Source organism: Dipodomys spectabilis, unplaced genomic scaffold (assembly GCF_019054845.1).
Source record: "Dipodomys spectabilis isolate Male_0828 unplaced genomic scaffold, ASM1905484v1 ptg000039l, whole genome shotgun sequence".
Lineage (NCBI taxonomy): Eukaryota > Metazoa > Chordata > Mammalia > Rodentia > Heteromyidae > Dipodomys > Dipodomys spectabilis.
In genome coordinates, this window is record NW_024870716.1 from 5,454,714 (window position 1) to 5,482,519 (window position 27,806).

The following is a 27,806-nucleotide window of genomic DNA, read 5'->3' on the forward strand; positions in this document are numbered from 1 at the left end:
CACACAAGATCAAGAAAATAACAATAAGTACAGATTACACAAATAGTAAGACAGAAGTATAGAATTCTTCAATGTCTGCTACTTGTCTATTTCCAAAAAGTAGTCCATTGAATAATTCAGACTTTGCACTAGGAAAGAACTGTAATATTTTTCTTTTTCTATTTTGATAAATTGATAATAATGAAGTTGTTCTTTAAATAACAATGTTTATATCAGAATTTTTACCAACTTATTTATTTACATTTTTATACATGTAAAGTACATATATATATATATCTCACGAGAGTGTCTGGATTATTTTAATTATATGAAGAATATTTATTTGTCCAATCATCCTTTTATATTAAAAGGCTTTAAGGGATCTGAAGTTTTGTTATCAAAGCCAGTATCTTGTCTTGTCTCTTTCAGTGTTGCTACATTTTAGTCATATTTCAGAATACTCCTCATCAAATAATTAGATCAATATTCTTTCATGGATGACTTTAATTTCAACTGATCCTGTATATTAAGTTAGAAAGTGAATCGATTTATATCTGAGCATTTTTGAATGAGTGACATGAAATCTCTTTTCCTTTTAAGAGAAACATAAGAAGTTCAAAATCATTTCAAGTACCATTAGAAAAAAAGACATAAATAACACTTTATGAGATGCTTCCCTAAGAGAGGAGTCTCATTCTGTAATAACAAAGAAAGAAATCAACTACTTAAAAATAATAAGAATATTAATTATTTTTTAAAAATGTAATCTATATCTGTTAATTTAATGACTGCTTTGTCTTTCTGTGATTGTTCAATGTGAAATGATTGTATTTTAACTCATGTTTATTAATGATGTGTTCTGGCTATGTGCTTTGCATAATATGTATGAATGTTGTATTTTGTTTCCTTGTATCCATACTTAAAATGTTTTAAATCATCAAACAGATCTTGTATTGTAATGAATGCTTCCTTTCCATGGGTGCTATTTTGCTTAAATAACAAACCATTAACTTCTCTTATTAAACATTTAACTGTTGACTAGTGTGTGTTTTTGTATTTTTACTTCCACTGTGTAGAAGCTGCTACTCTTTTTCAGATAATATAAACACTAACCTTGGCTTGTGAAAGAGTTACTGTTCAGCTGTACATTTTTCTGAAGTGGCAGGAATGTTCATTTTTTAAAATTATAAGCAAAAAACAATTGCACACCTATAATCCTAGATTCTCAGGAAGCTGAGATCTGAGGATCCTGGTTCAAAGCCAGACTGGGGTAGGAAAGTCTGTGAGACTTTTATCTCCAATTAACCAGCAAAAGCCAGAAGTGGAGCTGTGACTCAAGTGGTAGAGCATAAAAACCAACTGAGAGCACAAGGCCCTGAGTTCAAGCCCAGACACTGGCATATGAAAACAAATAATCAAGCCCCAAAAGAAACTGTCTTTTTTTTTTGTTTTGACTTTGCCAAGTGGACTAAAAACATCTACAGGAACAAGTTATCTTCTCAAAATGGGGAAAGACACAGGCAGCATGGTAAATAGGCTGAAAATTAATTTTTAAAATAAAATTTAAAACAAATTTAACATAAATATAAATATTTTAAATACTGCAATAAAATCTTTTCATATATTGTGTTTATTACCATATTTTCTCTTTTTAAAAAGTTGGTTTCTCAGCTGGGCACTGGTGGCTCATGCCTGTAATCCTAGCTATGCAGGAGGTTGCAATCTTGAGAACTATGATTCGAGACCAGCCCAGGCAGAAAAGTCCATGAGACTCTTCAACTAACCAGCAAAAAGCTGAAAGTAGAGGTGTAGCTCACACAGTAGCCCATCAACCTGAAGCCAAGCAATAGATAAAGCCCTGAGTTTAAGATCCAGTACTAGCATAAAATACAACAAAAAAAGAAAAAGCATGAAACAAACAACAAAACATCCTGGCTTCCCATCAGTTTGTGAAAACTTTGATCTTGTATGAAAGTACATTTATTGACTCTCCCCAAAGCCATGGATACATATTACATATTCATATTGTGCAATATGCTAGCTACTAGAAAAAAACCAGACAACAATCTTTGGGGACAATGAGTTCCAATATTAAAGAAAGACGATTGGACCCCAAGGGAGATTTCTATTTCATTTCAGGAACATTCACGTAATTTATAATATTGAAGAGCCATTCTCATTCTGGACTTGATCAATTAAAATGATCCAAACATTAGTAAGGAGTATTACGATTGACAGTAGAATATTTCTGCGAGTGAGTCCTTCTAGAAAGTCTGAACTAGAAGCAGATATCCCATCATATCAAAAGCAGTGTCCTACGTAGAAGAACATGATTCTAGAAGCTTCCTTTTCTGTGTTGTCTTTTTGCCTCACCAAATAAAGAATGTGGACAGATTTGTAAGTTGCCCTAAGAATGGAAATAATGCCAGAGACAAAATTGAATCCTACAGGTTTAAAACAGATGACCAAGGAAAAATTGTAAGCAAATGTGGTTAAGTAATGGTTAGATCCTCAAAGAAGAGAGCTTGTGTGTTATGATGTGAAGTGACAGCATTGGGCGTAAAGTAACTTTAAAAAAAAGTCTTAACATAAATGGTGATTTGCCATATTATTCTTTAATTGTTATGGCAACAAGAGCTGGTGGCAGGGCTCAGGTAGGTAGAACGTGGTCCACTAAGAGTGAGGTCCTGAGTTCAAATCACAGTCCCTCACTCCCCATTACATATAGCTGTTTTGAAGAAGAGAAAAATCTCCAGTGGCTCAGTCTGTAATTCTATCTACTCAGGAGGCTGAGATCTGAGGATCATGGCTTGAAGGCCATGCAGAAATCTCTGTGATAGTCTTATCTCCAATTAATCAATAAAAAGCCAGAAGGGGAGGCGTGGCTCAAATGGTAGAGCATCAGTTTTGAGTGAAAAGCATAAAAGCTAAGGGATAATACCCTGGCTCTGAGTTCTGCAAACAAAAACCTGACTTTAAACCATGATTCAATTTTGTAACATTGATAAAATACTTAAGATCTAGTGCCAGAAAAATAGCAAGATTTATCATTCAAGTTCTTACAAACATATTATGCACTACCTGGGAACTTAACAGAAATGTTAGCCAAGAATTTTGCTTTTAAGTAGGTTTATAAGGGTCTGAAAAGGAATACACACCAAAAACTCTCAGATGAGAGATAAATTAACCTCTCCCAATGCTTTGAAAAGGGAAAGACAGAGTTAAGATGAAAGGAACACCCATCATTGCACAAATTAGTATCTATTTATCATGGGCAATGAGTCGTTAGGAGAGTAAGGCTCACACCTGTAATCCTAGTTAGGAGGCTGAGATCGGAGGATCAAGGTTTAAAGCCAACCTGAGCAGAAATGTCCATGAGACTCTTATCTCCAGCTAACCAGCCAAAAGCTGAAAATGGAGCTATGGCTCAAGTGGTAGAGTGCTAGCCTTCAGTGGAAAAGCTAAGGGACAGCACCTAGGCCCTGAATTGAAGCCCCAAGTTCTATATTGATAGAATTTTAACAAATAACCACATAACACTTTAGCAAAATAAACAACTCTGAAATTTGTTCCATTTTTCACTTTTTGTCATCTTTGTATTTTTCTGATACTGGGTGTTGTTAAATACTCCTAGATTGACTATAATAGGCTTCATTCTTGTTCTTATAAACATTTTGTGCACTCAAACTGCCTCTGAAGTGCTTTCTAACATTTAGCTAATCTGACAATTTGGACCTTTTTCCTTAGAAATGATCATTTCATTTAACATAAGCCAATTAACTCTTAAGTATCACTTCATACAATTGAATGTACAGACAAAAACCAAGATATTGAACATTGTAAAAACTGTTTAAAATGTAAAGACATATGATTTTTTTCTTGGCCTTGTCAGAGTTTTCTAAATAAAATTGGATTAGTTTAATCCTCTAACACCAGAATTGGCAGATTTTAAACCACGGCCCAAGTTCATTGTTGCTTGTTTTGTAAATAAGGTTTTATTGGAACCCACTAGTACAAATAAAAGACTATAGGAACTAACTGAGTGCTTATGTTTCACACCTGTAATCCTAGCTCCACAGGAGGCTGAGATCTGAGGATCCTAGTTTGAAGCCAGCCTAGGCAAGAAAGTCCATGAGATTCTTTTTTGTTGGTCATGGGGCTTGAACTCTGGGCCTGGGTGCTGTCCCTCAGCTCTTCAGCTCGAGGTGAGAGCTCTATCACTTGAGTCACACCACCACTTCTGGTTTTCTGGTGGTTCATTGGAGATAAGAGTCTCAAGGACTTTCCTGCCCAGGCTGAGTTTAAACCCTGATCCTCAGATCTTAGCCTCCTGAGTAGCTAGGATTACAGGCGTGAGCCACCAACGCCTGGCCCATGAGACTCTTACTTCCAATGAGCCAACAAAAATGCTAGAAGCAGAGCTGTGACTCCAATGGTAGAATGCTAGCCTTGAGCAACAAAGCTCTGGAACAGTGTCCAAGTCCTGCCCTCCCCAACCCCCTCCTCCCCCCCCCCCCCAAAAAAAAAAACAACAGCATAGGACTGGAAGTCAGCTTTGAATCTCAGCTTTCAGGAGCTGGGCAACCCCGGCCTAAGATGTTTAACCTTGCTGATTTTGTTTTCTTATTATAAGTGAGAAATAATTATAGTGTAAAGTAACAATGATAATATCTGTAATCAAGGATGGCTGTAATGTTAATAACGATAATATACAAATTAATCAAAAACAGTGCTTGGGACAATACAAGTTCGTATTACATTTCCGTTGCAAAAACAATCTGCAACTGTTGATTTCCATCTATCTCTTTATTTATGGATGATACTGAGGCTTTGAACTTAAGCCTTTGGAGACTCTCAAAATTTACTAGCAGAAGACAAGGCCAAGGTGTGGCCAAGTAGTTAGAGTGCCTACCTAGTTCTCGGGAAGGCAGGGGGCTGGAGTTCAAAGCCCAGCGCCACTACAAAACAAAGCAAAATAAAAACCCCATCAATTATTGTTTTATAATTCCTCTTTTATTATGGCATTCGATATCCAAATGAAATCCTGAAGTCATTCCCAGACCTTCCTATTTCAGTTCCAGATCAGAAAAGAATCTGTTTTGAAATGATCACAGCCATTCTTATATAAGACCCTTTCTAATGGGCTGAGCACTGCCCAGGGAGCAACAGTTATACAAGGCCTCTATGTTGCCTTCCCCATTTCAATTGCATTATGAGAAACTTGTTTGCACATATGATGGTTCTTTTTGGGCTTTTTGGGGGGGGGAGGGGTCAGTCATAGGGCTTGAACTCTGGGCCTGGGCTCTGTCCCTCAGCTCTTCAGCTCAAGGCGAGCGCTCTACCTCTTGAGCCACAGCACCACTTCTGGTTTTCTGGTGGTTTATTGGAGATAAGAGACTCATGGACTTTCCTGCCCAGCGACTTTGAACCACGATCCTCAGATCTCAGCCTAGGATTACAGGAGTGAGCCACCAGCACTCGACTTTGGGTTCTTTATTGAATGTAATGTTTTTACATTTGGTTATAACATTATAAATGTTTTGTGGAACATCCTTAGTTTAGTTATCTCTTTAAAAAAATCCTCTCCATCACCCAAATATTTTGTGTGTGTGTGTGTGTGTGTGTGTGTGTGTGTGTGTGTGTGTGTGTGCTTGTGCACTGGTCCTGCGCTTGAACTCAGGGCCTGAGAGCTGTCCCTAAGCTCTTGAGCATGAGCTAGAAAGCCATAGCTTCACTTCTGGCTTTTTGGTAGTTGTCTGAGTTTCCCAGACTTTCTTGCCTGAGCCAGCTTTGAATCAGTATCCTCAGATCTCACCTCCTAAGTAGCTAGGATTACAAGTGTGAGTCGCTGGGTCCTGGCAACCCAGAAATTTGATATGAAATTGATAATATTTTACTAGTGTTACATATGAAAAAAGGTGAATAAACAATGTACTCAGTTTATAAAATCTATAGAGGGCAGAGTTTCTGCAAGACTGATAGAGCATCATGCATTGAGTCCAGGGTTATTTAGTTATGAGTTAGAGCACATGCTAATTCTTTTAGTGTCATAGGCTTCATTTCCTTATTTGCTTTTGTTCAGCCATTTAAGTTTCCAGAATTAATCAACAACACTCCCACAAATTAAGTCCCCTCATTTATTCCTGTGTGCCACCCCCCCATGTATACAAATAAAATGGAACCATCTACACATCAAACACCATTCTTATAATTATGTCCAACTTTTCATTAAAAACAGGAATATACTTGTTCCAGAGATTGTATTAGTGGAGGCTAAGTAATATTCTTAGAGTGTAAGTACTCGCTAACTTAAATAACTCTGGAGAGTTTCATAGTTGGGTGTTTGCAAATTGTACATTTGTTTCAAATGTCCTGAGGTTTTTGTCTTGAAGAGGCATTCTTCTTCACTTAATGTATAAGAAGTGTCCATTTAGAGTACTTGTAATTTTATGTTATTCCATTACTTCTAAAGGGTTCCCTTGCATTCATGGGAAAAATATCCCAGCAATTAGAGGAGAGGAAGGGGACCAGGAGAGGGGGAAAGAAAGGCAAAGAAGGGTAAGAGGGTAGAGGTACTGAGGATCAAAACACATCATATTCATGTCCAAAGAAGTCACAACGGAACCTATTATTCTGGAAGGTTAATATGCACCAAAAAATGCATTGTTAAAATGAAAATCTCAGCAAGAGTTTAGTTGAAGCTCTGTTTTAGGTCTTGTATGAATTTCTTTACTTCCTTAATTTGGTGTTCAGTGTTTGTCCTCAAATCACTTCGTTGATTGGTTATGGTTTCTTTGGGCTCCCATTCCTTCTGTTGGGTTCCATTCAGCATTCCCTTTGTGGTCTCCCTGACTTCCTTCAGCTCTTTGTTAATGGATTCCATGAATGCCTTTAGTGATCTTTGTGTGTTCTCTACCTGGTCTCTCAATTCCTGTATTACTCTTTGATTAGCTTCCTCCCGTTCGTGGGATTCCTGCAGATCTCTTTGAGTGTTCTCAGCCTGCTCACACCATTCCTCCCTTTCTCTTTGAGTATTCTCAAGTTGTTCACGCAAATCCTGTATCAGGTTTTGAGTAGCTTCCTCACGCTTATGATATTCCTGTATAAACTTCTGGGATGCCTCCTCTCTCTCCCTATCACGCTCATACAGAGTCCTTTGTACGTTGTCAAACTTCTCATTTATCATGTTTGCCAGCAGTGTTTGTAGAGCTATTTGGGAACTCTCCTCTGGATTATTCATTATCTGTTCTAACCCCTGATTATCAAGATTGGGAATTGAGATACCCGAATTTGCCATTTTTCTTGTGTTTTTCCGGCTTACTCTGCCCATTTGAGATGAAGATAGCACCAGTTTTGTGCTAGAACACTATCTTAAGGCAACCATCAACCAAAGTTTGCATTTGTACAGTCAATAGTCTACAGATACAATCTAGTTCAACAGATACATCTATTCGACATCAAACAACTATATGTTAAAGGACTTCGAACCGCAGAGAAGAATTTGGAAAACCAGAAATTATTAGGGTTAGGGAGAGATGTGGGTAAAAAATAGGAATAGATTGGTGTGGGGAGGCACAGGGAGAGTTAACTATGTCCTAATCACAATGCAGGAAATAGGTTGGGTAGGATGCAAGTAGAGAGAGAGAGAAAAAGAAGAAAGGGAAAGGGGAATGAAAAGAGACCAGAAAAAAAATGGAAACGTAAAAATTAATGTTATTATAGAGATTAAAAGACCATCTATTTAGAGAGGAATGTGAATATGTTGAGAAAAAGGGAGGGACATAGAGGAGATGTGAAAAGCTTTAAAAAAATGCTTAAAATATTATATAGGTATAAAGAGGTAGTACTGCTATTAATGAATTTAAGTCTCAGAGGTTTTGAATTGAGTAATAAGTTTGTGGATTAAGTGTGTACACAATGGGGGATAGGGTCTACTAGTTAACTACGGGTTTATCTGAGGATGTGCAGGACAAGAGTTAAGTCACATAAAGAAGAACAAAAGAGGAAAAGGTGGAAAGGATAGGAAAGTGAGAAGAAAAGATCAGAAGTTCAGTAGAGCTAGACAAAAAACAAAAAGATAATTAAGAATGAAAGACAAAGAGAAAGAAGACAAGAAAAGAAAGGAAAACACACATTCACGTTATTCCTAAAATAAAAATTATGAGAAAAAAAAAGTTACTGGAAAACAATTATTTTTTCAGAAGAGGCAAAAATTAAAGATTAATAAAAGTTTTAGAAAAGGAAAAAATTTTTTTATATATATGGTAACAAAAAATGAGAAAAAAAAACAAAAGAAAAAAAGAAAAGAAGAAGAAGAAGAAAAAGTTCTTTGATTTTTTTTTTTTTTTGGGGGGAGGGGTGGGAAGAGTCTTGTATCTCCCTTTTGTCTGTAACCAGAGTCTGGTTGGAGTCTCTGGTCAGCTTGAGGTCCTGTGGCTTGATTGGTTTCTTAAGTCAGTTTGTTGGAACAGGCAGAAAAATGCTCTGCTTTACCCAAGATTTTGAGATTCCCCCTCCCAGGTTAGTTTACTGGGAGGGTGATCTGCTTTGAGAATCACACAAGAGGGGGATGCAGTGATGAGGCTAGGTTCTGGGTAGAGTTGAGGCCTTTCAACAAACTGTAGCTTTTCCCTGGGGCTATTTTGTGAAAAAAACTCACAGCCCCCAGCCTGGAACCATTCTCAGGGTTTCTGTTTTTCAATTGATTGTGGTGGCTGCTAGAGGGAGGGGCAGCCTCTGGCTCTGGTTACCCGGTGAGGAGAGCCACTCCAATGGCTGGCGCCTGAGCTGGGTGACTTTTCCCTGGATGGAACTGAGTCTGTGAGGTCACTTCGCCGTTAAGTTCTTGTGACCTGCTAAATGACTCGTTTTATTTCAAGGCCTGAGCTGGAGCTGGCAGCTCCTCCGAGCTTTGTCGGTATCCAAGATGGAGATCACCGGTGCTGGGGGGGGAGGGGTGGCCTTCCCTCCTCTGCTCCCTGAGAAGGAGTGAGGACGTCGGGCTTCTACTCACGCCCAGTCTTGGATCCTGGGTCGTCTCTGGTCTGCAAAGTGCAGGATGAAGATGTCCGCTCCTTGTCGGTTCTTGCTGGTGTTGAGTAGAATCCGCTCGTCCGCTGCGTCTGGCTCCTTCATCCCGGACTGTGTCTCAGGTATGACCCTGCGGCGGTGGTCGCCGCCGCGACCCTGCCGCCGCAGCGGCAGCTGCTCAGATGTGTCTGCTTGGCTTCCCCTCTCTTGACTAGCTCTCTGTCCTGTGATGGCACACTTGGTGTGATTCTCTGGCTTGGGACTGTTCACTGGAACTCTGAAACTGTTTTCTATGCAAGAGCTTGTTCAGATTCCAGCTTCTCCTCCGCCATCTTCCCGGAACTTTCAGCAAGAGTTTAGGATGATGGTAATAAAAGGATATAAAAGTGAATAGTGGTGGTGTGTGTGTGCATGTGTGTATCCGTCTTGGGGCTTGAATTCGGGGCCTGAGCACTGTCCCTGAGCTTCTTTTGCTCAAGGCTAGTGCTCTACCACTTAGGCCACAGCTCCATTTCCGGCTTTTAGGTGATTAACTGGAGGTAAGAGTCTCACTGACTTTCCTGCCTGGGCTGGCTTCGAACCACTATATTCTCAGATTTCAGCCTGCTCAGGATTACAGGCCTGAGCCACCATTGTCTGCTTCCCATAGAGGTGATATTTGTTTTGTTTTGTGCTTTTTGGTCGGTCATGGGGCTTGAACTCTGGGCCTGGGCGCTGTCCCTGCACTCTTCAGCTCAAGGCGAGCGCTCTACCGCTTGAGCTACAGTGCCACTTCCATAGAGGTGATATTTAAAGGGGGGAAAGTTCTATGAATGTTAGAAATGAATATGAGAGCATTAGCCAAAACTTAAGAGACTAAAAAAGGGGCAAGGGGCACAAAACAGAGGAAGAAAGGAACGTTTTGTGCTGCAGCAGGAATGGCTGGCCAGGCCTGGAATGTTCTAGCAGATCGGCTGTCTCCTGGAATCTTTACAATGTGGAACGCGTTGTGGTTTGGGAGGACGGTAGCATTTCACTGACTGTTTACTCTATCTCTACCTCATGCCAACGCAAACACAATTCTCCGGAAAGCATGCTCTCTTTTACTGGTAGAGAATTTCCCACATGGAATTCATCAGAGGCAATAAAATAATGCTCTTACCCTTCTTTACATCTTGCAGAAAAGAAACCTGTACTCATTTTTCTTCTGATCTCAAAGGAAAAAGGACTCACTTGAAGACCAAATGTATACTCTATTTCCCCTCTGTTCTTTGATTTTGAATTTTTTCCTATGTTAGATAGAAGGCTTTAAGCTTATTAACATATATGCATATATGTATATATATACACTTTTTGTTCTTTAATTTTCTATTTTTCTGTTATATAGAGGGCGTTAAGTTTATTAGCATATATGTTTATGTATATGGTTTGTATATATTACTGTATATATGGCAATATATATGGCATATGTGGTTATATATACACATACAATAGAACTTAGCAATTTAAATAGATTATTTGAGAGGGTAGTAAAAACAAATTGCTTAAAATAAAATTCATTAATTAATCGGCTCAATGATGATTGTATCTACCTTTTGTAGGCAATATGAGTGATCTAACATGACTTTGGACAGGTAATAATGTGACAGAAGTAAGCAATGATGAACTGCTAAAGAATTCAGAGAATTCAGAGAAGTGAAATATAGACATGCAATAACCAAGACATGGAATGGATGTTGGCTCTTTAAGTAATAGTTAAGACAGGTGCCAGTGGCTCATTGTGTAATCCTGGCTAGTCAAGAGGTTGTGAGCTGAAGACTGAGGCGCAAAGCCAGCCCAGAAAGGAAAGCCCAAGAGACTCTTATTGCCAATTCACCACTAGGAAGCCAGACAAAGAGCTGTGGCTCAAGTGGGGGAGCACTAGCCTTAAGCAAAAAAAGGCTAAAGAACAGTACCCAGGCCCAGAGTTCAGTCCAGATTCTGGTACAAACAAACAAAATATCAAAAATACTATTTAGAAAGCACCAGGGAATGTAATAAGGTAAAAAAAAAAAAAAAACAACAAAAAAAAAACCCTAATGAGTCTGTTTGACTCTGTTGCTGAACACGAAAGAGAAAGCAGTGTGTTTCAAAGTAAAACAATAGGAGGTTGGGAAATTATATCAAATAAAATTTGGGGCATCACAAAATCAAGGAACAGTATACGTTAATGATGATGATAGAGAGCACTTGTCAGTTCTAAAGCCAAACACATGCTTAAAATTATGCTTAATAAGTTTTTACTTATTAACTTACATGTTCATAAAAAGCATGATGTTTAGCACGTTTTTACATTCATAAAAATAAAAGCATGCTTATAAAATATAAAAATAGGTAAATGCCTATTAGAAAGGAAAAAGGGGTAAGGGAGAATGATAAAGCTAGGGAGCGATTGCCTAGAATATGTTGTACATGCCATGGCAATGTAAAAGTGAAATTCCCCCTTTGTATAGCTAATGTATGCTTACATTATACATGACATTGTATGTGTGTACATACAGACACCTACATCCATGCCCGAATGTGTATACATCATATACACATGCAGGCACATATATGATGTATGCGTATGCATGGAGTGGCTCATGCCTGTAATCTTAGCTAGTTGGGAGGCTGAGACTGGGAGAATCATGCATTGAGGGAAACCTGCCCAGACATGGAAGTTCATAAGATGCCTTCTTGACCAATAGCTGGGCACTGTGGCACACTCTGGACATCCCAGCTACCATTCCAGATCAGCCCAGGCAAAAAAAGTTCACTCTCATCTCAACAGAAGAAGCTGGGGGGTGTTGGTATCTACCTGCTAGCTATCTCAGTAAAATAAGAGGATCTAGGCAAAGGCAAAAGCATGAGAACCTATTTCCAAATAAGCAGTACCAAAAAAGGGTTTGGTTCAGTGGTAGAGCATCCTGAGTTCAAGCCAAAGTAAATAATAATAATAATAATACAAATAATAGAAAAGTAAAAATACAACACAAAAGTATAAAAGCTAAAATGCATTGATAAAATCAGATCTGTTTAAATTATATTTAATAATGATCTAGATTTTCTACTAGATTAAAATAAGTTAGAAGAGAAAGAAGCAAGATGACCTAGAGCTATCATTAGGACTCACTAGAGATTTTCTTAGAACTAGTGCCACCCGAGAACAGCTAATACCTGGTATTTATGAGTCTTGGTAACCGAGCCCTGAGATAATTGCCTCTAGAGTTGAGTGGTTTCCCAGATAAAGTGACAAGGTAACTCATCCCCAAACTATAGACTTTTGGAAGATTAAAACATTTTCAGCATCTAGTTAGTAGTCTCTTTTGGAAAGTATAAAAGTCTGTGAACTCACCATACACATAAAATGTACATAGCATCTTGTATAATGGTCTCCAAACACAATCTCTATGTCTAAGTTACACTACAGGACAGTAGTTTTACTCAGAAGAACAAGAATTGCACAATACCCCATACCTCTAATCCCAGCACTAGGCCTTGAGGTAGCATGAGCTACATATTGAAACTGTCTCAAAAACAAAATAGACAAACAAAAAATAGAACTTGTTGAGATGTATGTGTTTTTTGATTAACTTTTCCCTGTGATTTATGTTGGGATTGCTAACATTGCTAACACACTAATTTGGAGTAGCAGAGAATTAGTAGTAGTAGTATTACTATTTTAGTGCCAGTCCTGGGGCTTGAACTCAGGGCCTAGGCACTGTCCTTAAGCTTCTTTTGCTCAAGGCTAGCACTCTGCCCCATGAGCCACACCTCCACTTCTGGCTTTTTGGTAGTTTACTGGAGATAAGGGTCTAACAGACTTTTCTGTCCAGGCTGGCTTTGAACCATGATGCTCAGATCTCAGCCTCCTGAGTAGCTAGGATTACAGGTATAAGCCACTGGTATCTGACCCAGAGAATCTAACTAAAAATATCAAGACCAGGATGCTTTGTGTCATTTTATATCTGCTGAAGATATACTTGACATAATTGAAAGTAACAAAGGAATGCATTCATTGTTTGTTTGGGTTTTTTTAGTGCTCAGCTTCTTGTGGTAAAGGTATAAAATTCCGTGAAGTATTTTGTACAGACCCATTCCAAGGAAAACTAGAAGACAGATACTGCAGCCACCTCCGGAAACCTCGAGCTCACAAAGCTTGCCGTGCTGTCAGATGTCCTTCATGGAAAGCCAACAGGTGGAAGGAGGTATGTGCTATGCTTTATAATCATGCATGTTTCTATTTAAAAAGAAAATCCTAGCCAGGCGGTGCTGGTGGCTCGTGCCTGTAATCCTAGCTACTCAGGAGGCTGAAATCTGAAGATTGCAGTTCCAAAGCAGCCTGGACAGAAAAGTCCTTGAGACTCTTCTTGCTAATAAACTAATCAGAAAAAGCTGGAAGTGGTGGAGCTGTGGCTCAAGTGGTAGAGAGCCCTAACCTTGAGCAAAGAAATGCAAGGACAATGCCCAGGTCCTGAGGTCAACAAGTCTCAGTACTGGCATAATAAAATAAAATAATAGAAGAAATTAACAGAAGAAAATGAAAGAAAATAAAACCTAATCAATACTCACTTCAGCTTTTTTTTAAGGCCACAGCGATTCTCTCTTCAAGACAATGGAGATCTAGTTTTGGAAGCACCTTGTTTCGTGCATACCTAAATAATGCCTCGTTAGAATATTGTGACTGAGAGTCCCCATTCCTTACTTTATTATACAGGTCATCATATTCTGGTTTGACTTTATGCAAATGACTGCTTGACTTTCTTGGGCCAAGGATTTGCTGGAATGATGGCAGAGTATATTTCCCCAAGTGGGTGAAATGCCATAATGCCACACATATACCCAGTGCACAATGGCTGACACCCAAGTCTGACACCAGGCAATAGCGTTACTAGAGTAGAAGGGACAGATGGAGATATTGTGCCTGTGGGCCACCCACATTCCTATAGATCCCAAGGGTTGCTTAGCTGTTGTGTCTTTTTTTTTTTTTTTTTTTTGTGAAAATACTGTACAGAGGGGTTACAATTACATGGGCAAGATAATGAGTACATTTCTTATCAAGCATTGTAGCCTCCTCCTTTGTTTCCCCTTCCCATCCCATCCTCTCCTCCTACCTCCCCATTCAACCCTCCTCCCCCCCACCAAAGTTGTAAAGTTCGTTTTCGACATAACGTCTTGTACATCTCATTGTTGCAATGGGTCCACCTGTAACCCTATTTAAATGATTTGTTTTTTCTCTTCCCCTCCACAAATTATAACAACATCAAATACAGTGAAAGCAGGGGTTATACTGTGGGGGAGGGACATACAAAGCAACAAAGAAATAATCTTATAAATGTGTTAGAAACGATCGCATGAAAGAAAAAAAACATTTGAATACATATCTTAGGGTTCATTTTCCTAACATCAAGTTATCTGACCTTTTCTGCTTGACTCAGACTTATACTAGTAGCTGTTGTGTCTTGCTGATGCTTTGTCACTGATACTTATGAAGGACACATTCTGGCTCTAGACCTTTATCCTCAGAATAATGGTTCTATCATCTGTGCCAACCAGTTGACTTGGCCAGCAAGTTGAACCAAATATGAAAATTATATGAGACCCACGAAAGGAATGTATTCTTTCAAAGGTTTCAAAAGTACAGATCTAAACATTCAAAGACTCTGCAAGAGGTCTTTAGACAGATCTGCTTTTCTTCTCATGCAACTGCGTTTTCCTTGTCACAGAAATTAGCTCCATTTACTCAGTTTACTTTATTTACCCATGGTCTCCCAAGTCTCTGACAGAACTCTCTGCTTTTGATTCAGTCTTTAAAAAAAATGCCCACAGGAAGCGAACTACTGCAGGCTATGGCTGTATTACATGTAATCATGCATTCAGCAGAAGTGTAATTTTAGAGAGGCACCAATCACCATGTTCTGCTTTCTTCTTCCAATTATATACATGTTAATGTTTTAATAGAATCATTCAGTACAGAATAATTTCATTTTAGTATGATTTTATGTGATGTTGTAAATGGAAAGACTCATTTGGTGTATTTTTTAACATAGAGGCGTGCAGATGAGGATGTGTGTGTGTGTGTGTGTGTGTGTGTGTGTGTGTGTGTGTGTGTGTGTGTGTGTGCATGCACAGGTTCTGAGGACTTGAACTCAGGGTCTAGGGACTGCCTCTGAGATTTCGTGTTCGAGGCTAGCACTCGATCCTTTGAGCCGCAGCTTCTCATCTGGCTTTTTAGGGGTTCATTGGAGATAAGAGTCTCAAGAACTTTCCTTTCCTGGGCTGGCTTTGAACAGTGATCTTTATATCTCTGCTTCCTACATAGCTGAATTGTAGACACGAGCTACTGGTGTCCAGCTCAGATGAGTTTTAAAGGAGCACTTTACCCCCATTGTGTATTTGATAACTCTTTTTAAATACAAATCTTTAATAATACGTTTTACAGTGACTAGCTGTTAAGCTGAGCAGACATTGCTATATAAATCTATTTGTCTTCTGGGTCCAGATATATATCTTTAGAAGCAAATTAAATACTTAAATCATTTAAAAAGAAAAATGAATGAACCCCCACATACACACATTTCCTACGAGCAAGAGGAGAATGTTTGTCTCATTTAATGCTTTTGGTATTCCAGTAACAGTTGTAAATTCAAGGCTAGCACCTGTCTCAGGCTCCATCTGTTAAGTTAACTGTTGATCAAGTAGAAAATTGTTATACAAAGGGAAATGAATCCTCCTGCCTGGTAATTTGGAAAGAGATCAAAAGAATCCTACTTAACACCATTCCATCCAGAGCTAAGCCAGAAGGAATTAGCTTTTATTCCCTTATTTATGCTCATGATTTTTCTCTCAATTTTTAAGATCAAATCAAAGGTGATACAAGCTTCTGAACCTCACAAATATATGACCCAATGCCTCCATTGAAATCCCCCATACTTGAAAAAAAATCAAAATCATAGGCGGAATGTTTCTTTCTTTCTTATTTTTTAAGTAATTATCCAAAGGGGTTTCAATTTAACATGTCAGTTTATGAGTACAAAGCGTTTGGATCAATGCTACCCTTTCCATTTGTATTTGCTTTCACATTTCTTTGTTGCCACATACATCAATTGCTATTACTACACTCTGAAACATTTCTGTCATGCATGGTGGCCCAAGCCTGTAATCATAGTTGGGAGGTCGAGATCTTTGGGAGTTGGGGGAGATCATGGGCCCAGCAAACACAATTTTGAAATATTCCATCGCAATCCACAGCTGGGCATGGTGGCATTTGCCTGTCATCCCCAGTGACACAGAAAAGCACAGTCAGGAAGGTCAAAGCCCACACCAAGTCTGCGGAATCCAGACATCAAAAGCAAGACTCTTGCCTTAAAAACAACCAACACAAGAGTCTGATGACATGGCTCAAGTGGAAAGGAAAGAACTCTCACAAACACCCAAATGTATACAATACATCATACATACGTATGTGTGTATGTGTGTATGTATTTGCTGCCATTTCTGGGTCTTGAACACAGGGCCTTGAACCCAGGGTGATATCCCTGGGCTTTTTAGCTCATGGCTGGTACTCTGCCACTTGAGCCATAGCTATACATCCAGTTTATTTGGTGATTAATTGGAGATAAGAGTCTTTGAATGTTCCTACCCAGGATAGCTTCAAGCCACCATCCTCAGATCTCAGCCTCCTGAATACTTAACATTACAGGTGTGAGCTACCAGTGCCTGGCCACATTTTAATATTTTTCAGGCCCCAAATCCCCCAACCAAGACTCCCAAATCTCTTGATCTTCATTCCCAGGTAAGGAGTGTTCTCTTGTATTAGGCAGGCTAGACCTCAGAGACAGAAGAGAAAGCTTTTCTACCTAGGGCTGGACAACTTATATTTCTCAATTATTTGTAGCTAGTAAAGTTTTGAATTTGTATTCTGATGTTCTTTATTATCTTTGTTGGTATTGAAGATGGCTTTTAAGTTGTTCACTTAACTAATATTCCAATTTGGGATATGTGTCAATGAACTTTCCAAGGAAGAAATAATTAAATTTCAGTAAGAGAAGTGGACAAAAAATGTGTGTGTGTGGGGGGGGAATGGAGGAGGTAGACAGGGAATTCGCTTCCTGACTTCATCTAACAGACATTTCTTACAACTGTTCCAATTATTGCATTCATTATGCAAATGACAAAATAAGTATCTTTTGTAGATGAGTGGCCTGGAAATGTTGGGGAGCAGGGATTTGAACCCAGGTCTGTTTGAGCCAACAGTGCTTGCTTGCTGTCACAATGATCTCATTGTGATCATAGCACATCTCAATATTTCTTTGGCAACATGCTGTCCTGACCTGAGACACATGGCATCAACCATTGCAGGTTGCTGTTACAGAACATATGGAATTTTTAAGCCAGCAGCTTAGAAATGCCTATTATCCTGAGGTCTGAAGATCAAGGCTCAAAGCCAGCGGAGGCAGGAAAGTCCAGGAGACTCTTATGAACAATTAACCACCCCCAAACTGGAAGTGGAGCTGTGGCTCAAAGTGGTAGAGAACTAGCCTTGAGCAAAAGAGCTCAGGGACAGTGCCCAGGCTCTGAGTTCAAGCCTCCATGATTTTTACCCCAAATATATATTTCGAAGTTCCTTGTAGCTGGTGCTGGTGGCTCACAGCTGTAATCCTACTGACTCAGAGGCTGAGATCTGAGGATTAGAATTTGAAGCAAGTCTGGGCAGAAAAGCTCAGTTAACTTGCAAGAAAACATTAGTGGTGGTATGGCTCAAGTGGTAGAGTACCAGCCTTGAGCAAAAAAAGTCAAGTGAGAGCACATGATTGTGAATTCAAACCCTAATAGTGGCCCAGAAATGAGTATCGAAAGGCTCTGCCTCGATTGTGTGTGTGTGTGTGTGTGTGTGTGTGATTTGACATTTGTCAGCAGTGTCCGGCTCCTCTGGGCTTCTTTGCAGTGCTCTGTGACCTGTGGGCCTGGAGTTCAACGCAGAGACGTGTACTGCAGGCTGAGGGGCGTGGGTCGTGTGTCGGAGGAGGCCTGCAATGGCTCTACAAGGCCTCCCTTCCAGAGGCAGTGTTGGCGTGAGGATTGCCAACGGTACCGGTGGGTGGCTGGAGCCTGGCTCCACGTGAGTACTGACCGACAGACCTTCAAACACACTGCATAGAAGAAAGGGGTTACTTCCTAGCTACTCAGGAGTCTGAGATCTGAGGATCCAGCCTGGCAGGAAAATCATGAGACTCTTATCTACAATTAATGGGCAAAAAAGCTGGAAGTAGAGCCCTGGCTCAAGTGGTAGAGTGCTAGCCTTGAGCAATATAATAATAATAATTATTATTATTATCACAACAACAAACCCAGGGAGTGAGCCCAGGCCCTAACTTCAAGCCCCAGAACCAGCACATTAAAAAAAATGTATTGTTTGTCAGGTACTGGTGGCTCACACCTGTAATCTTAGCTGCTCAGGAGGCTCAACTATGAGGATTGAGGTTCAAAGTCAATCCATAGAGGAAAATCCTAGATTCTTACATCCAATTAACCAGAATAAAAGCCAGAAACAGTAGAGCTGTGGCTTAAGGGGTAGAGTGCCGCCTTGTGCTGAGTTAGTGAGGCCCTGAGTTCTAGCCATAGTACTGATGGAGAGAGGGGGGAGGAGGGGAAGAGGGAGAGGGAAGGGGGAGAAGGAAGGAGAGGGAAGGAGAGGGAGGGAAAGAAAGAGGAAGAGAGGAAGGAAGGAAGGAAAGAAGGAAGGAAAGGAAGGAAGGGAGGGAGGGAGGGAGGGAGGGAGGGAGGAAAGGAAGGAAGGAAGGAAGGAAGGAAGGAAGGAAGGAAGGAAGGAAGGAAGGAAGGAAGGATTGCTCATATTTTCATTGTGTTCCCAGTGTTCACCATCGTGTAAGAAAAAAGAGACATACAGGCAAGTCAAGTGTGTGGATGCTAAAAACACCCAAGTGGATGAAAATCTCTGCCACGGGCTCACCAGACCCCCTTCAGCCAAAAAGTGCAGGAACCCACTCTGCAAGTATGTGGTGGTGACAGCAGACTCATCACAGGTAAGGGCCAAAATATGTGTCCAGTGTCCTGTCAACAACCAGGAACAATTTGGCTATCAAGCCCTATATAGTTGCTTAGTGTTTGAAAACAGAGTCTTATATAGTTTTAGATTATGTATTTAGGGCTTTGCTATATTGTGAATTAATTTTGCATGGGATTTGAGTCAGCATCCAACTTCAATCTGTTGCATATGGCTAATCTAGTCCCCTCACATCCTTTGTGGGGAAGGTGATCTGCTGAGTTTTGCTGAAAATCAAGTGCAGTGATTTATTTCTAAACTCTCAGCTCAGTTCCTTTGGTCTGTATGCCTAGCCACACATAATAACCACATTCTCTGGTTTTTGTTATTTAACCTTGTGAGATCAGGGAGGTTTTATTTATTTATTTTTATTTCTTTCTCTAGATCATATGTCTATGGAGTCCCTTACATTTCCATACAAATTTTAAGACAAACTTGCCAAATTACGTGTAAGAGAGCCAATTAAGATTTTATGAGAGATTGCAATAAGTCTTGGTCAAATTGAGAAATATTTCTATTTTAATAATATGGTCTTCCATTCCATGAACATAGGCTGTTTTACAATTTATTGAATTCTCATTGAATTTCTTTCAAAGATGTTTTGTTATTTTCTATGTAGAAAGTTCACATTTTCTTTTTGTTGGGTTTATTCCAAAATGTCTTATTATTACTTTCTTTTCTCCCCTCTCCAATCCTGGGGCTTGAACTCTGGGCCTGGTCACTGTCCTTGAGCTTTTATACTCAAGATTAGTACTCTACAATTGGAGCCACAGCTCTACTTCTGGCTTTTGGTTGTTAATTGGAGATAAGAGTTTCAGGGATTTTCCTGCCCAGTCTGGCTTTCCACTGTGAACTTCAGATCTCAGGCTCCTGAGTAGCTAGGACTACAGGCATGAGCCACCAGTGCCTATTTCTTTTAAGCTTCTTTTCATGGAACTGATTTCTTATTTTCATTATCTGTTTATCTATTGCTACTGTAGAGAAAGAGATTTGATTCTTGTATATTGGATATGTTTATCAGATGTGTGTGTGTTGTGTGTAATTATTGCATATAACTATTCTTTTTATAAATACATTTTTTATTGTGAAAGTACTGTACAGAGGGGTTGCATATAACTATTCTGTGTATAGCATCATTTCATCTTCAAATAGAGATTTACTCATGGAACTTAAATAAATGGCCCTGCTGCTGAAGTCTTTGATTAATGTCTGGAGTACTAAAACATTGATCTGAAGAATCCTGCCAGTTTCTTTTTTTTTTTTGGGTCCAGTCATGGGGCCTGAACTCTGGGCCTGGGCGCTGTCCCTCAGCTCTTCAGCTCAAGGCTAGCACTCTACCACTTGGGCCATAGCGCCACTTCTGGCTTTTTTTTTTTTTTCTGCTTATGTGGTGCTGAGGAATCGAACCCAGGGCCTCATGCATGCAAGGCAAACTCTCTACCACTGAGCTACCTTCCCAGCCCCTCCTGCCAGTTTCTTAGTTGCTTTTATGAGGGAGAGAATTTTTAGATTTCCTAATTCTGCCATTTTCACCCTTTATACTCCCCAGAATATGTTCTGATTAAGGACTTCTTTTTGTTATGTTATATTTTCTGTTCCATCGCATGTTGACTATTTTACTTTATTAATCACTACTTATTTTTATTTATCATTCATTATTTATTGTTATTTATTATTTGTTTGTTAGACACTGTAAATTTTGTCTTTTGGTTCCTGATCTAATATATATATATATATATATATATATATATATATATATAATATCTATCTATATCTATCTATCTATCTATATATATATATATATATATTGGGCTTTATTGTGGGAAGTAATTATTTTGTCTGGAAGCTTTTGGGTTCTCTTTGGCTTTGTTAGGCAGCCAAGCTCGGTGGCTCAAGGTTGTAATCCTAGCTACTTGGGAAAAGGAGATTGGGGAAGAATAGATCTTAACCAATGAGCATGTATGATATTATCTGTCATCCAAAGTTAGAGAAGAATCCCAGTGGCTGGGTACAGTGGTGTAGGCCTGTCATCTCAGGGATAGGAGGATTATAGTCCAGGCTGGTCTGAGCATAAAGACCCTATTTCTATCATATCCAACACAAAAGGGACACATGTAGTGGCTCACATGATTCAGTGCCTGCTTACCAAGTGTGAGACCTTGAGTTTATTTTTTTATATTTATTTATTTTTACTATCTTTAAGTAGTTGTACAAAGGGGTTTCAAGTCCATATGTCAGCTTGAGTACAAGGCATCTTGATCAATGTAACCCCTCCCACATTCTCCCTTGCATCTCCCAACCCATTCCCTCACTTTTCCTAGTTCTATTTTCACATATAGACATTCAATATTATGTCTTCTTCTTCTTTTGAATTGCCCAGACCTGGGCTTGAATTTATGGCTTGGGCACTGTCCCTGAGCTTCTTTTGTCAAGGCTAGCACTCTACCCTTGAACCACAATGCCATTTCCTGTTTGTTTGTGTGTGTGTGTGTTTTGGTAGTTTATTGGAGATAAGAGTCTCACACAGACTTTCCTAGCCTAGCTAGCTTTGATTGTCAGGTCTCAGCCTCCTGAGTAGCTAGGATTACAGGCATGAGCCACTGGTGCCCAGTCTATTATAACTTCTTAAACCCTAGTAATGCCCATCCCCTGCCACAAAAAAAAAAAAAAGTTAGGCAAAATGAATCCATTACCTAATCTCTGATGAATTATCTCCCTCCATGGTGACAAATACTTCTTGAGCATTCTACCCATTGTTCTGTGTGTAAAGCTATTTCTAGTCTGGTTGGAGGGACTCACTAAGTATCAGGACATCTTCCTGTCTCCTGGTAATTATGTATTTCTCAGTGTACAGGAAACTGTGGACTTAGCTATCCGCAAAGGATTACTTACTGCATTGGGATCCAGTCTACTAAGAGACACAAGCCGCATCAGCTTTGGCCTGTTCAATACCGAGAATGTCCCATGCTGCCTTCCCCTCATCTTCACAAATGTGACACTAGAAATTGTCTGCATGTGGCCACGTGGAAAGTTGGGAAATGGAGCCAGGTCAGTGTATAAAACTATAATTTAAAGCCTTTTGCCTAAGATGTTATTAAGGGTGGGATGCTGGAAATCTGTACATCTAAAAAGATCCACAAAGCTATCTCATTACTTGTTGAAAAAAACCCACTTCATTGGTCATTTGTATACATATTTTATTTCTTTTTTGTTCATTGATCATTTGTGTACATATTTGATTCCTCTTTTATGCTTGCCATAGGTGACTTATTAGGAGAGACTTTAACAATAATTCATCTCTCTTCTTTAGAGAGCCCTGAACAGTAGTTTGCACTTTGAGTCTATGCTTAAGGAATGCTTATTAGTGGTGTCAGTGTCATGCATCTGTCAGGCACCTAGCTCCTTGGGGTGTTGAAATCAGAAAGACAGTGGCTCCAGGCTACTCCAAGGTGAAGGGAGGGGGAATTCACTGGATCCCATCTTGATAGAAAGAGTCTGGTATAGCATGCACTTGTAATTTCAGCTATAGCCAGAACATAAATAGGGAGATCGCAATTCTGGCCAGCCTGGGCCAAAAGTGAGATCCCCATCTCAAATACAGCCAGAGCAAAAAGGTCTCAAGCAGTAGTAATACAAGCAAAAGAACCTGCATTCAATCTTTAGTACTCCGCAACCAGAAAACATAAATAAATCAAATACAGGAGTAAGAACACTGTATTCCATATTTCATTGGCAGAAAGCACCTAAATAGTTCTTTACATGCTTAGCCTCAGGACACAATGAGAAAACAGCTGTCGCAGTTTCAAGAGCCTCCATTAACATTAAGTATGTACAGGCTGCTGCTGATATGGCTACACACAATAAATACAAAGAAACCATGGACAGGAATAATAGCCGTAGGTATATGCCTAAGCATTGTTTTCTGCCTATAGCTGTCCACATGCTAGCGGATTTTGGCATCTCTGGTAGTTCTAGACCTTCATCTTGTTCCGCAAGGGACCTCATCTGAGAGGCATGGATTTACCGACCTTTTAAATTGGTATATATCTTTTTTTTTAATTGTGAAAATACCATACAGAGGGGTTACAATTACATGGGCAAGGTAATGAGTACATTTCTTATCAAGCATTGTTGCCTCCTCCCTTGTTTCCCCTTCCCATCCCTTCCCATCTCCTCCCCTCTCACCCCCCTAACCGTTATATATCTTACCTTCATGTTTTCCTGTCTTCACAGTGCTCAATGACGTGTGGGACTGGGGTAATGGAAAGGAGAGTGGAATGCAGGCTTGAAAATGGTTGGCCCACAGACTTATGCCTGAAGCATTTAAAACCAGACTCGCAAAAGAAATGCTATGCTCATGACTGTAAGTAATTGATTTCAAGCTCTCCTGGATTCTAGGTGGCCCTTAAGAAATCCTAATTAAAATGTGAAAGTAGCTAGGCACAGTGGCTGAAACCTGTCATCCTAGCAACTTGGGAGGTAAAGATTTAGAGGATGGGGGCTGGGAAGGTGGCTTAGTGGTAGAGTGCTTGCCTACCATGCATGAAGCCCTGGGTTCGATTCTTCAGTACCACATACACAGAAAAAGCCAGAAGTAGCGCTATGGCTCAAGTGGTAGAGCACTAGCCTTAAGCACACAGAGGCTCAAGGACAGTTGCTCAAAGACAGTGCCCAGGCCTTGAGTTCAAGCTCCAGGACCAGCAAAAAAAAAAAAGGAAAAGGAAAAAAAAAGATTTAGAGGATGGAGGTTTGAGGGTAGCCTGGGTGTGAAACCCTATTTCCACACAGGGTAGCACACACTATGATCCAAACTGTGTGGGAAAAGCACAAATAGGAGGATTGAGGTCCAGGACATAAAGTGAGATCCTATCTGAAAAATAACCATCCCAGTAGATGGTAGAGTTGCTCAAGTGGTAGAGTACTTACTTAGCAAGCACCCTGAGCTCAAATTACAGTACTTCAAAAAGTGATGTAAACATTGCTGAGTTCTGTTTGGCTCATGCTTATAATCCTGGTTACTTCGGAGGCTGAGATTTGAAAATTGAGGTTCAAATACAGCCTAGGCAGAAATGCCCAGAAGACTCATCTTCAATTAACTAGCACAAAGCCAGAAGTGGAGGTGTGGCTCAAGTGGTAGAGCACCAGCCTTGAGTAGGAAAAGCCAAGCAAGTACACAAGACCCTGAGATCAAGCCTCAGTACCAGCATGAGAAAAAAAAAACACATGAAAATAAATGTATATGCATATTCCACAGAATGGATTGTCAGACGTTCACAGTGTAGCAGAATTCCCATGATCAAGTGCATGCTGTTTGTCATTGGTTTCATGTAATGATGTGTTGTGATTTGTCTTTGAAGGCAAATCATTGAGCACCTGCAAAGAAATCCAAGTTACACACAACACTACCAAGGATGGTGACTATTATCTAAACATAAAGGGAAGAATAATAAAGGTAGGAAGAAAACAATTCCTGATTACGTTTAACAGTGGCCATTGTCTTTGGGAGCTGTGGTCTGAATGCTTCTATTTTCTTTTAGGTCCATTGTTCAGGTATGAACACAGGGAACCCCATGGAGTACTTACCGCTTGTCAAAAGCGAAGACAACTTTTCTGAAGTGTATGGTCTGAGGTATGAGCGCTATTTGTCTCATGTGTACATCATTCGGTCTGAGATGTTCTAGCCTCATGCTTGATGCTGGAATAGTTCACATGGTCATTTGGGAAGAAGAGGACATATTAAGGCCATCTTTTGTCTTTGCCAGCTCCTTAATATAACAGACTTGAACAATCATATACAATCACAGATAGAATTAAAGGTATGAGTAGGATCATTGAGAGGGACTTGTGTGTATCTTCCCAGAAGTTAAATTTATTCTAGTAACCAAAACTAAGAGAATTCCATCTGAATTGTTTTTTTTTTACACACTGTCCTTGCATTTTTCTCTTTATGAATGGTTTTTGTTTCTTTCTTATTTAACATGGTAGCGCTATGATGCTCAATAGTAGGAGTAAGTCTTTTACTTTGCTCCTTCCAAAATTTACCATTTGTTCATGTTAGGGCCCAGTGATAGTGTCTAGTACTGAAAATATTCCCCTTGTTGTTCCAGATTAGAAAATCCACATGAATGTCCTTTTAATGGGAGTAGGAGGCAAGACTGTAAATGTAAAAATGACTACTTAGCTGCTGGATACACCGTTTTCCAAAAAATAAGAATTGACCTCATTTCTATGCAAATTAAAAGTAAGTACCAAGCTCATGCCTGTAACCCTAGCTATGCAGGAGGCTGAGATCTGAGGATCTTGGTTTGAAGCTAGCCTTAGCAAGAAAGTCTATGCGACTCTTATCTCCAATTAACCACCAAGCCAAAAAAAAAAAAAGTAAAACAAAGAAAGAAAGAAAAAAGAAAAAAAAAGAAATGAAAAGAAAAGAAAAAGAAAAAGGATTAAAATAAAAGCTGAGTGCTGGTGGCTTACTCCTGTAATCCTAGCTACTGAGGAGGCTGAGATCTGAGGTTCACAGTTCAAAGCCAGCCCATGCAGAAATGTCCCCATGAGACTCTTATCTCCAGTTAACCACCAGAAAACCAAGTGGAGCTATGGCTCATGTGGTAGAGCACTAGCCTTAAGAAGAGAAATACAGGAATGCAGGCTTACGGGCATTCTCCTCCCCGGCCCCCCCCCCTAAGTATTTAATCTGTTTTCCAAACAGAAGAGACTGTATTTGCTAATGAATAGTCTAGCCATATGCTGAGGTATGTCTCTGACAGCAAGATATAGGAAGGACTTGGGAATGGCCAACAATTAAACTTTTGTTTCTTTTCTTATTTTTATTTATTTTGTGTGGAAGTGCTTGAACCCAATACCACTCTTGCTTGCCTTTTTTCACTGAAGGCCGGTGCTCTATCACTGCACCACACTTCCACTTCTGACTTCATTTTTTAAATGTCTCTGGATACATTCTCATACATGACATACATCATGGAGCCCCTGAACTACTGTAGTAAAATTTGAACTACAGTGATGTAAAGTTATCTCCTTTCCAAGGAAAAAGTCTCTACCTTCAAAACCCCAACGACACTGAGTATCATGAAGAAAGTATTCTCAACATACTCACATGAGCTTTCTACAGGCTTTGCAACAGTCACTAACATCAGGGCATTGTAATCCTGGATAGTCACAGCCAGGCAGGAAAGTCTGTGAGACTCTTAACTCCAATAAACTGCCAAGAAAAAAGCTGGAAATGGAGCTGTGGCTCAAGTGGTAGAATGCCATCCTTGAGCAAATAAAGCTCATGGACAGTGCCCAGACCTTGAGTTCAAGCCCCAGGACTGGTACAAATAATAATAATAATGATAATAATAATAATAATAGTAACAGTTACAAATTGTAATGGATTAAGTGGTTTCCCACACCTTATCCATTTGACTGATTTTTTTTTAAATTTGGTATAAAAATTGGATAACCCTTACATTGTACAAACACTAATTATAGAGAAATCATGTAGAAATTAATTTCAGACATAGTAGTTATCTGTCTTACACATTCACTGGCTTTAAAATTTGATGTTATAAAGATACGGAGCAAATTGGAAAGTAAAGACTCATTCAGATCTGGTTCAATCCACCTGGCACACCACCTTCCCAGGGGATTCCCAAATTTTTGGAAGAGTGTGGAATGGTTGGAGAGCCACTTCGCAGATGGACTGAGTCTCTCTCTCTCTCTCTCTCTCTCTCTTTCTCTCTCTTCTTTTCTTTCTTTTTCTCTGCCTTCCTCCCTCCCTCTTTCTTTCTTTCCTTCCTTCCTTCCCTCTTTCTTTTAAATTTATTTCTTTATTGGGATTGATTACATAAATTTCACAATATTGTAGGATAGTGATACTTAACTAAAGTCACAAACACATTTTAACCTTCACAATGAATTGTCATTATAAAGCTTATGAACTCTACAGACTTTGACAATACAACTATTTCTTCCAAATAGGGTGATATCTACATTTCTTTCCTTTTGCTTAATGTAAGCTGTTGTTTGAATGTTTTTGTGCATTAGTTAACACAGATGTAACATCACCAAGGTTGCAAGTAATGGAATTAAGACTTACATAGGGAAGTTAAATAAATTTCCCTAATTCGTATTAACTGACTTTATTAGTCTTGTTCACAGAGCCAAGATTTTGGGTCTCATGCCACCTTTCTAGGAAATCATTTACTCTTCAATCAATCAATAAAATGTACTTACAGGAATAATGTAGCCTGGCCTACTGAAAGGTAGGCATTTGTAATTAAGAGGCAAAGAGTCACTTCAGAAGCAGAATCCTAGTTCAATCTTTATGAAATCACTAATGCCTAGCACATATATTTTGAGCTATTTGCATACTGTATCTGCAAACTGTATTATATATTTGCATGCATAATGTCTAAGTTACAATTGTTTCATGATTATTTATTTATGCCAGTACTAGGGCTTGAATGCAGGGTCATGTACTCTTGCCTAGCTTTTGCTGTTCAAGGCTGGCACTCTACCACTTGAGCAACATCTCCACTTCCAACTTTCTTCTGATTGATTGAAGGTAAGAGTCTCAGGACTTGAATTCAGGGATTGGGTGCAGTCCCTGAGCTTTTTTAATTCACCAGGCAAGGTTGATAATATAAAGGTGATGAACAGTTATGTAAGTTAGGTGGTATATTGAATATTATGAGCGCATTTGCCCACCCTTCTTCTCTACATTCATGTT

General features: G+C 39.5%; 1 protein-coding gene across 1 annotated transcript in view; it reads left to right on the top strand.

Annotated features, from left to right (window-relative positions):
* Adamts20 (ADAM metallopeptidase with thrombospondin type 1 motif 20) overlaps positions 1-27,806 on the top strand; it is a 118,396-nt gene that overhangs the window by 77,030 nt on the left and 13,560 nt on the right. Inside the window, exons 28-35 of the mRNA XM_042677496.1 lie at positions 13,050-13,217; positions 17,957-18,130; positions 18,885-19,055; positions 21,923-22,123; positions 23,309-23,438; positions 24,433-24,527; positions 24,613-24,704; positions 25,183-25,316. Coding sequence (XP_042533430.1) covers positions 13,050-13,217; positions 17,957-18,130; positions 18,885-19,055; positions 21,923-22,123; positions 23,309-23,438; positions 24,433-24,527; positions 24,613-24,704; positions 25,183-25,316 — 1,165 coding nt within the window. The remainder of the gene's footprint in view (positions 1-13,049; positions 13,218-17,956; positions 18,131-18,884; positions 19,056-21,922; positions 22,124-23,308; positions 23,439-24,432; positions 24,528-24,612; positions 24,705-25,182; positions 25,317-27,806) is intronic.